We start from the raw sequence: 10,241 nt of genomic DNA on the forward strand, positions 1-10,241 counted from the left end.
ACATGTTTTATATAATCCCGATGCTGCGCTCCACACCACACAGAGAAAGACTGAGTGAAAAATATAAAAAGGTTTTACTCTATATGTATAATGTTTGCATTTCTTTGTACTCCCACAAATAAGTTGAAGTTTCCAAAGCCTCTGAAATGATCCGGTCTGAATTTATCAACTTATGACCCTGACTTTTTTCAGCGTGGATAAAATCTAAATATGTAATTAAAATGTTCCTTTTTAGTATTTTTTATGGATGAAACAACACTTCAGCAAAGCATCACATGTCTTTAATGAATTCAAAGAGAGGCTTCTCTTTGATATTATAGTACACAATCAAATGTCAGAATTTTCACAATGATTTAATTTGCAAAGGGCATTTGTTGAATATCATTGAAAGCGCCACCGCTTTTTTAAACTTGTGTTCCAAGCACCCATGGTAATAGTTACTGTGAATGAATATAGAAGATGGATACATGGAAAATAAAATAAAAACTACAAAATGTCCTGCCTCTCCTTTGATGTCAGCGTCTCCATGGCAACAGATGCTAGGCATCGCTCCATCTGCTTTGTGCCTTGCCACTAAGGCGGACACAAGAATAATCAAATAGAATAGATACAAACAAAACAAAGTGAGATCAACTGCTTTAACTGCCCATGGTTTGAGGCTGGATAAGTTATTGAATGAATGAAAAAATAAAACAAAATAGCAAATGAACATTTCCCTTAACTTTCCCCTCAACCACGAGTCAGAGTCTGACTTCAGTGTAGAGAACCATCATAGCAGTGGCATGGCTGCATGTTTGACCCAGTGACTAACACTGGAGACAGCTGACTTTGGCTCATGAGCAGGAAGTTAGAGGCTCAGAGTTTCACTTTACTGGCGTGCATGCCATGTGGAATCCTCCATGTGATGCTGTGAGGGACTTTTAAAGGGTCTCTGCTGACAAAGAGGACAGTAATGTTGGCCTTGTCTCGGTCCTGTTGGACCAGGCTGTGCATTAAGGCAAGGTGCATGAGGACTCCCAGGCAGGACCCCCGGGATCTCAGCTCCGGACAGCGGGACCCCCGGGACCACAGTCCAGGACTGCAGCAGGATGGGTCCAGGAGGAGGGTCGTGATCACAGGGATCGGACTGGTGTGTCCTCTGGGCACGGGGACCGCTTTGCCCTGGGAGCGCCTGATCCAGGGCCGGAGCGGGGTCGTGGCTCTGGACTCGGAGGAGTACCGGGGCGTCCCCTGCAGGGTGGCGGCTCTGGTGCCCCGAGGCCCCGAGGAGGGGCAGTTTGAGGAGGGCCAGTTCGTCTCCAGGGGGGAGATCAGCAGCATGTCCCCCGCCACAGTGATGGCCATGGGGGCAGCCCAGCTGGCCCTGCAGGACTCAGGGTGGAGCCCCCAGAGCCAGGAGGAGCAGCTGGGCACGGGGGTGGCGGTGGGAATGGGCATGGTGCCGCTGGATGAGATCGCACGCACGTCCAGCGCCTTTAAGGAGAGGGGCTACAACAAGGTGAGCCCCTTCTTCGTGCCTCGCATCCTAGTCAACATGGCCGCCGGGCACATCAGCATCAAGCACAGGCTGAAGGGCCCCAACCATGCCGTGTCCACCGCCTGCACCACGGGCGCGCACGCCATAGGAGACGCGACCAGGTTTATCATGCGAGGGGACGCAGACGCCATGGTGGCGGGGGGGACAGAGTCCTGCGTGGGACCGCTGTCTATAGCCGGCTTCGCCAGGGCGCGTGCGCTGGCCACCCGGTGGAACTCCAGCCCCACGCTGGCGTCCAGACCCTTCCACGCCGAGAGGGAGGGCTTCGTGATGGGGGAGGGCGCGGCCGTGCTGCTGCTGGAGGAGCGGGAGCACGCACTCCGCAGGGGGGCGCGCATGTACGCAGAAGTGCTGGGGTACGGCCTTTCCGGGGACGCCAGCCACATCACGGCACCCACTGAGGACGGAGACGGGGCATTCAGGTAATGCTACCACTAACTAGAAACTGAAAGTAACTAGTTACTTTTAAAAGTCCCATTTTATGCTAAATTCACTTTCGAATGGTTTTCTAACAGTAATATGTTTCTCCATAGTCTGTGTAGGAGGCCCAGAAATTCAGAAAGTCTGTCCTCTCCCTCACTTGCTTTCTCCACCTTTAAGTGAATGTGTGCTCATACAGGAGAAGCTCAGATTTTCCCTTCATGACATCACATGGGGAATTAACACATTAACATTAACACACTAAACAAAGTGTGTACTGCACATTAACACACTAAACAAAGTAACTACATATATGACGCTTTTAAAAAATCAAACAGTTTGGAAATCGGTTCAAATTTCAACTTATAATTCTACTTAGAGATTGAGGAGAACCTCTTTCCATCGTTGATGTTCCTCCACCCCTGCCTCCAACCACCACCGGTCCAAGATGGCGGCGCTGTTGACGTGTCGCTCCCCAGTCGATGAGGCGTTTACCCCTTATTATGTCTATGACTGAACCTGTGTCTAATTACTGCCACCAAGTGTCCAAACAATGCAACAAAAATATCTATACTGTATAGAGATTGCCTGAGGAAAGAGAAGACTACAAGACACAAAGCATTCTGGGAAATGCAGTCAAACCAACATGGGCAAGCTTGCTGGCTTTTACAGTACAGTAAAACCTCTGATGTAGGGACACCCTAAAATCCAAGCACAAGTGTCCCCTGAAGACAGGTGTCCTCTCTTTGGAGGGACCGGTCATGAGGACAAATTGTAGGACCAGTTGATATTGAACAAACCAAACACCAAATATGTTATGGTTAATTAAAAGCACATAATATATATATATATATATATATATATATATATATATATATACTTTGTACACAAAATAATGATTAAATCAGATTTAATGTACTTCAGGGACCACATACAGTCCAGTTTCATCCTGAGTGGACCAGACTGATAAAATATTATTATAATAACCTTTAAAGGGGACATATCATGCTAAATCCACTTTTTTAGCCCTTAAATGCATTTTGTTGTATATTTAGAGTGTTTAGAAGTACAGAAAAGTTCAAAGTAGTCTCTTCAGGTGCTCCGTTGATATCTTTATATTCTGTTTTGGTCATATTTTGCGATCGGTTTCGATTTTTCTATTCTCTATTACGTTTTTTAAACAATGACGTCACAGTATTCTCAGCGGAACTGCCAAATTAGGACATCGACATTTCGAGCAATCCGCCATTTTTGTTTCTCGCTGCGATTTTGTAGTCCAACCGAAGTTACGAGAGGATAAGTCGAAATGTTCGGTTGTTGGATGTAGTAACCCACAAGCTTCGTTACACCGTCTCCCAGCATCAGAACCTTTTCGAAGTGCCTGGTTGAGTTTTATTTTTCACAGAAATGTACCCACATCTGTGGGTAAGGTCATTTTTGTGTGCGCGAAGCACTTTAAGGACGACTGCTTCAGCAACCTCCGCCAGTATAAAGAAGGATTTGCCGAAAGACTTGGTCTGATTGAGCGGTCAGTTCCTTCTATCTATGGAGACGACGAACAGAGCACTTCGGTAAGCTGTATATAACGCTAAAAAGTGTGATGATAAGACGTCCCTGTCATTGTTTTGTTAGCATTAGCAGTTGCACCGTCTTCATATGTTAGCGCTGTGTGCTCGTTTTAGATTATAATGTAACTTCTGTGTTAAATAGTCGTTGTAATACAGGCAGTATTGTAGTAGTGGGCATGGATGGAGAAGTTAGTGTAAATATAGTAACACACCATTGCGTTACATCCATATGAAGACGTTGTTCTTCAGGTGCATCATGGTCATTTTCATCTGGCTCCGCCGGGTCCGACTCTGGCTCCAACATGTATGGCTGGATGGACAAATCTTCCGTTGTTGACATTTTGTAAATAATGTGTGAATATAAAGTTTCTGCGCCGCTAGATAATTGTATCTGTTCTATCAAACTACAAAGATGGCCGAACAGGGTGACGTTGAACCGAGTGTCACCTCTGCAACCTGGAGAGGAGGCGGGGTATGAAGAGACCGCCCCAAAACGAGTTGCTCTCAGAAGCACATCAGAAAAGGGGTTGAAAAGGGGCCTGTGGAGCTCTAATAATGAGGAATTCAGACCCAAGCATTGCAGTTTCGCGTTGTATAGACCACAACTGTATGATTTATATGTAAAAAGGAAGGATTTAAAAGCATGATATGTCTCCTTTAAATTTACACTTCAAAGTTTTTCTTTGTTGTGGTCACAGTGTATGTAATGAAATTATCTATATTTTTGTAAGATCAAGCAGTTAGTACTGAAAATGATCACAATCTCAACATAAAGTCAAGTTTAATGAAACATTCTGGTGCAAAACACAATGAAATGTCAAAATAAAACTTGTCTAAATCCTTTATTACCTCCTTGCTTGGTGGGACCAGACTGGAGCCTCTTGGGGGGTTTTGGCCCCCGGGCCTCATGTTCTCTGCTGGAGAGGGAAAGTCAAACTTTCGTGAGCGCAGAGGACGTGACGTCAAAATCGTCCTCCACCCTGTGTGCTAGGCTCCGCCCCTCTGAGGTCAACAGCGCCATCTGTACGCCGACTGCTCATGCTCCAGAGCTACTGGATGCTTGTGTGAGGAGATCCTCCGTCTCCCGTCTGAACAATCACAATTTAAATAAAATAAAGATCCAGAGGCTCAGAACTCCTGAAGTGGAACATAAACTACTTCAGACAGTGGAGAACGCCGGGCAGCTGAAGTGGCGATAGTTTCTGGGTCGTTACGTTACGTTATGGATCGTTACGTTACGTTATGGAACGTTAAGGATTGTTATGTTACGTTGTGGAATGTTAAGGATCGTTAGGTTACGCTATGGAACATTAAGGATCGTTAGGTTACGTTGTGGAATGTTAAGGATTGTTAGGTTACGTTGTGGAACGTTAAAGATCGTTAGGTTACGCTATGGAACGTTAAGGATCGTTAGGTTACGCTATGGAACATTAAGGATCGTTAGGTTACGTTGTGGAACATTAAGTATCGTTAGGTTACGCTATGGAACGTTAAGGATCGTTAGGTTACGCTATGGAACATTAAGGATCGTTAGGTTATGTTGAGGAACGTTAAGGATCGTTAGGTTACGCTATGGAACGTTAAGGATCGTTAGGTTACGTTGAAGAACGTTAAGGATCGTTATGTTACGCTATGGAACGTTAAGGATCGTTATGTTACGCTATGGAATGTTAAGGATCGTTAGGTTACGTTGTGGAACATTAAGGATCGTTAGGTTACGCTATGGAATGTTAAGGATCGTTAGGTTACGCTATGCAACATTAAGGATCGTTAGGTTACGCTATGGAACTGCGGCCCGCGTAAGATTCTACGTTGAAAATAACATTAAATGAACCGGCAAAGGAAAACAGTCAGCCTGCAGTTTCAGTGGGTTTCAGTGTGACTTGCCCATGGACGCATGTGGACAGGCAGGGATAGAACCTGCAACCTTGTGATTTAGAGATGACCTGCTCTACCACCTGACCCCCATTCCAAAGCTTGCTTGAATTATTATTTTGAATATTATAAGCTAAAAATCTATGTCAATATATAAAAAGTATTCAAGCTCATCCGTTATTTGTCATGAATAAGTTGTTTTTTTAAATCTTTTAATAAGATTCAAATCTTATTATTAAGGTGATTCTGTGGGTAAAACAAAAAGAATGTTCTGCCCTCACTTAAAAAAAAAAAAAAAAAAAAAAAGCCAATGTCTTAACAATACATTTTCAATTGTGCAGACTTCGAATGGCGGCGTGGAGCTGCAGGGTCGGGCCATGATATCGTGTTTTCTAGCAGCGGCACCTTTCACACTCACAGTTATTTTCTGCTCACGTGCAAAGAGAACGGTGTTGACTGGTACGGCTTTAAATGCAAAGTGACAGTGAAGTCGCTGAAAGAGAAGCGCTGAGCAGAAACACAAGGAAACAATCCGCAGAGTTCAAAGTAAAATACCTTTAAAAACTCTCATTACCCTGGGAGCTGGTTCAGCTTTGACATAGTTCATCTCTTGGAACCGACTGTTGCTGTAAAATAAATGATGTTGCTTCTTCAGTAATGATGGGATAGGGAAGCCCAATCAGCAGATTTTTAATTGTAAAATGATCCTTGGGCAGATAGATACTCTGATCCACTGCTGGATGTAGGAGGACATCCTGTTTTCCACAAGTTTCCAATGAGGACCAAGCATTAAGGGTTTGTTAATGAGTGTTTGTGACGCTGTAATTAACACCCACAGGCCGGTCGTCTGTCTTCAAGTTTCCAACCTGAAAATGTAACTGATCTTCAGTAAACTACATTTTCACTCAAAGAGGACGTCACAGTCCAACCTACTCCGGACCCTTTTCTTCAGGGGATACTTGCCTTTGGGTTTTAAGGCATCCCTACATCAGATAAAGCTTTTACTTTATTTATTCTCCATATATGCTGTTTTTAATCCCTTTAATTGAAAAATGGTGTATGCACACACAAAAAGAATTCCAGATGTGCGTACGCATGAATCCAAGCTTACGTACTTTGTACATCCTGATCACCGTGGAATACAGTGTACATGTTGGACTCCTCCCTGTTGCTGGTCTGTCCTGGCCAAGTTTAATCTCCCAGTGGAGGCTTACCCTGTTCAGCGGCTGCGCCGGGGAAAGGGTGAGGCTGTTGAAGACATTTCACACTTTAGGCACGAGGTCATTAACATGACTACTGTGAACACAGAGACAATCAGGGTATTGTTAGAAACATCTGAAGTTGTAGTTTAACCAGCAAAAAGCAGCAAGTCACTAACTTTAACCACTGACTAGTAATGACACGTGACAGTATCTGTGGGCCACAGGCTTAATTACAGGGATTAATAATAGGACAATTAAATACATTTACTCACTAATGCCATGTTTGATTGACAGTCTGTCGTCTTCTCTGTATTTGTATAAGATTCCCTCTTCACTTTGAGCTCATCTCAGGAGTTGGTGCAACTTCTATTGGTAAACAATAATGATGAGTACTGCAGTTAAGTTGGCCGACATCAGGGGAAAGTGGAACAACAGTTTGATGAACTTGAGCTAAAGCTGCATTTCTTAAACCGTCTCCACAGGTGCATGTCTGCAGCCCTCCGAGACGCCGGCGTTTCTCCAGCAGAGGTCACGTACATCAACGCTCACGCCACCTCCACGCCTTTGGGCGACGCGGCTGAAAACGCAGCGATCAAGCGGCTGTTTCAGCAAAGCGCCAGCAGCTTGGCTGTCTCTTCCACCAAAGGAGCCACGGGGCATCTGCTCGGGGCCGCCGGCGCTCTGGAGGCGGCCTTCACCGCTCTGGCCTGCTGCCACGGGATCCTGCCGCCGACCCTCAACCTGGACCGCACCGAGCCGGACTTCAACCTGAACTATGTCCCCTGCACCGCACAGCAGTGGAGGACGGAGGGACGGCGAGTCGCCCTCACAAACTCCTTTGGCTTTGGGGGCACGAACGCTTCATTGTGTCTCGGCAGCGTCTGAAGACATCGTCAACGTCTGAGTCATTTAATGTCGTTCTGACACTCATGTGACTGATACTCCTTCTGCTCAGGTTCAGAGGTCCCTCCCTTTCATCGCTGAAGTCCAATAAAATCTTGTGTTAGAATAAATAGATCAAATAAACTGGGAAAAGTGGATGAAGTTTTTTTTAAATAGTAATATCAGTCAGTGAATCAGCTCAGTCCACCATCAACCAGTGGATTTCACTGAAGGACGTTTTTCACCATCTGAATAATCCTGGAATCTTTGTCACCCAAAATATCAAGGATTATTTTTCAGTTCCATCTTTACAACGTAATGGCAGCTGTTGCATTGATTGAATTGAAAGTCCTGAGCCCAAAACGTCTGTCATGAGGTAAAAGATGGAGGAATCTGGAAAGAAATGAAATCCGTTCTAGCAGAAGTTTCACAGCACCATGAGCACGGCTGTATTACAGTAAAACTTTCTGTTGTGGCAGGAAGTGGACGGAGCAGTCATGGCTGTAGCCTGACAAATATTCTGAAGCTTCTTGAAGGTGGAGCTTATGAAGGGAGGAGGGAAGGTGGAGGTGATGGAGGGAGGGAGGAGGGAAGGTGGAGCTTATGAAGGGAGGAGGGAAGGTGGAGTTGATGAAGGGAGGAGGGAAGGTGGAGGTGATGGAGGGAGGAGGGAAGGTGGAGGTGATGAAGGGAGGAGGGAAGGTGGAGGTGATGGAGGGAGGGAGGAGGGAAGGTGGAGCTTATGAAGGGAGGAGGGAAGGTGGAGTTGATGAAGGGAGGAGGGAAGGTGGAGGTGATGGAGGGAGGGAGGAGGGAAGGTGGAGCTTATGAAGGGAGGAGGGAAGGTGGAGTTGATGAAGGGAGGAGGGAAGGTGGAGGTGATGGAGGGAGGGAGGAGGGAAGCTGGAGCTTATGAAGGGAGGAGGGAGGTGGTGCAGAATTGTGACAATTATTCCTCTTTTGGCACTGGACTCACATGGTCATTTCAATTGTAGGGCTTTTCCACCGAAAGAACCAGGTTCTAGTCCAGGTTCTAGTTCAGGTTCTAGTCCAGGTTCTATTTCAGGTTCTAGTTCAGTTCTTAATGAGCAGCTCCAAAGAAGTGGTTGTGTTTCCATTGTCATGGAGCCAGTAGAGCCAGGTCATGTCATCACTCCAGAACGTGGTACGTCACTGGTTCCACCAACATAGCGCCGGCAGGATCCAGGAACCAGGAGACGGACTGTACCAGTGGTTTGGTCCGGGTCGCTCCATCTAGTCTGACCTGAACCTCGGATGAAAACATTGAGTCTCCTCGTCGCTCTATTGCTGGATTTATATTGTCCGTCTTGTTCTAGTCTGGAACCCCGGAGTGGACATAGAGAAAATAATAATAATAATAATAATAATAACAAGAATGACCTTGGGTCTTATTTTTCACCATTCCAACATTCCATCGTGAATTTCTGCTCCTTTCAAATAATTTCTGGACGTGTCTGAATCAAAAGCTTCAACATGGAGGAATGGAGGTGTAGAATGATAGAACTGCTCTACAGCCGTTTCCATAGTAACCTAGGTAAACACTCTGATTAAAGTTCTCTTTCACATGAAGCCATTAAAAGGCTCATTTTATGTCTAAAACTCCAAGTTTTCATTTCCAGTAGTTTGTAGTTTGTTTAGTAGTTCCTGAGGAACCAAAAGTCTGGCTTCATTATAAAGAAGTTCTGTGGAGCGTCTCATAGCGGAGCGCCCCCTGCTGCCTCATGCAGACCTCAGCCTGCGGTCAGAACGCCGTACAAGACCTGGAGGTGAAGTTAGTTACAATGATGTCACCATGAAAAGCCTGAAAAAAAACTGATTCTAGATTCTAGATCCACCAGCTGACGTAGTGTGACAGCAGGAGCTCTGCAGCTCAACACTTCAATTAGAGCCACGGCTCCTCCATCACCTTGAAATGATCTCCTTCCCTCGTATCATTAACTTGAGGGAACATCTTATTATCTCCTTCCCATGTTATTATTATATTTTCTCTATAACCTCTCCGGGGCTCCATGTTCACTGTAGATTTCAGGGAGCTGGTTCAGAGTCTCTTCTTCCTCGTAGGTAGTGATAACTCCAGCAATAACTCTGGCTCCACTGGCCCCGCTCTGGCTCCGCTCCGCTGTGGCTCATCTCTGACTCATCTCTGGCTCCACTCTGGCTCCGCTCTGGCTTTGCTCTGGCCCCGCTCTGGCTAAGCAACGATGTGGGACCAGCTTAGCAGCAGTTTAGCCCCTGATAGGCCGGAGCTTTGGTGGTGGAAAGACAAAGAACTGGTGCTAAATCTGGTTCTGGACCAGAACTAGAACTTGGTTCTTTCTGGAGGAAAAGACCATCCACACATCTGCAGTACAGCAACAGGACAACAACAAACTACACTTCCCAAAACCAAAAAATGCTACGACTCCATTTCCCACAATGCACTTTTCTAAAGTGGCTAAAGTGAGCATGTAACTATCTCAATGAAAATTTGTAAGGATCCCGACCACAATGAAATGAGTTCTTCTTTGATCAAAATGCAGCTGAGGACATATTTTCCTGAAGCTCCTTAGTGTTTGAGATTTCTTGTTAACAGACAGACAAACAACTACCTCAAAAAGGCAAAACATTTATTTGTATTTATAAATCGCTTCACATAATATGCATGTCTTTGAACTGAATTCATCCAAACCCAGAGAAGAACATGCAGGCCGACACTAACTTTAACCCACATGATGGCGTTTGTTGTGTTGCTAAACT

The 10,241-nt window shown here is 45.4% G+C and overlaps 1 protein-coding gene across 1 annotated transcript; it reads left to right on the top strand.

Moving 5' to 3' along the window:
* The first annotated feature begins 749 nt into the window (after positions 1-749).
* oxsm (3-oxoacyl-ACP synthase, mitochondrial) lies at positions 750-7,633 on the top strand. The gene is made up of 2 exons (XM_080485719.1): positions 750-1,959; positions 7,085-7,633. The coding sequence occupies exons 1-2, from the start codon at positions 953-955 to the stop codon at positions 7,485-7,487; spliced, it is 1,410 nt and encodes a 469-aa protein (XP_080341845.1). The 5' UTR covers positions 750-952; the 3' UTR covers positions 7,488-7,633.
* Positions 7,634-10,241: the final 2,608 nt, after the last annotated feature.

This window comes from Lipophrys pholis (assembly GCF_963383615.2).
Source record: "Lipophrys pholis genome assembly, chromosome: 17".
NCBI lineage: Eukaryota > Metazoa > Chordata > Actinopteri > Blenniiformes > Blenniidae > Lipophrys > Lipophrys pholis.

Bases quoted from the DNA above. Each gene is read 5' to 3' on its own strand.
- oxsm (XM_080485719.1), top strand. From the start codon at position 953: ATGTTGGCCTTGTCTCGGTCCTGTTGGACCAGGCTGTGCATTAAGGCA. The intron at 1,960-7,084 runs GTAATGCTACCA...CCGTCTCCACAG, and splicing joins GACGGAGACGGGGCATTCAG to GTGCATGTCTGCAGCCCTCC.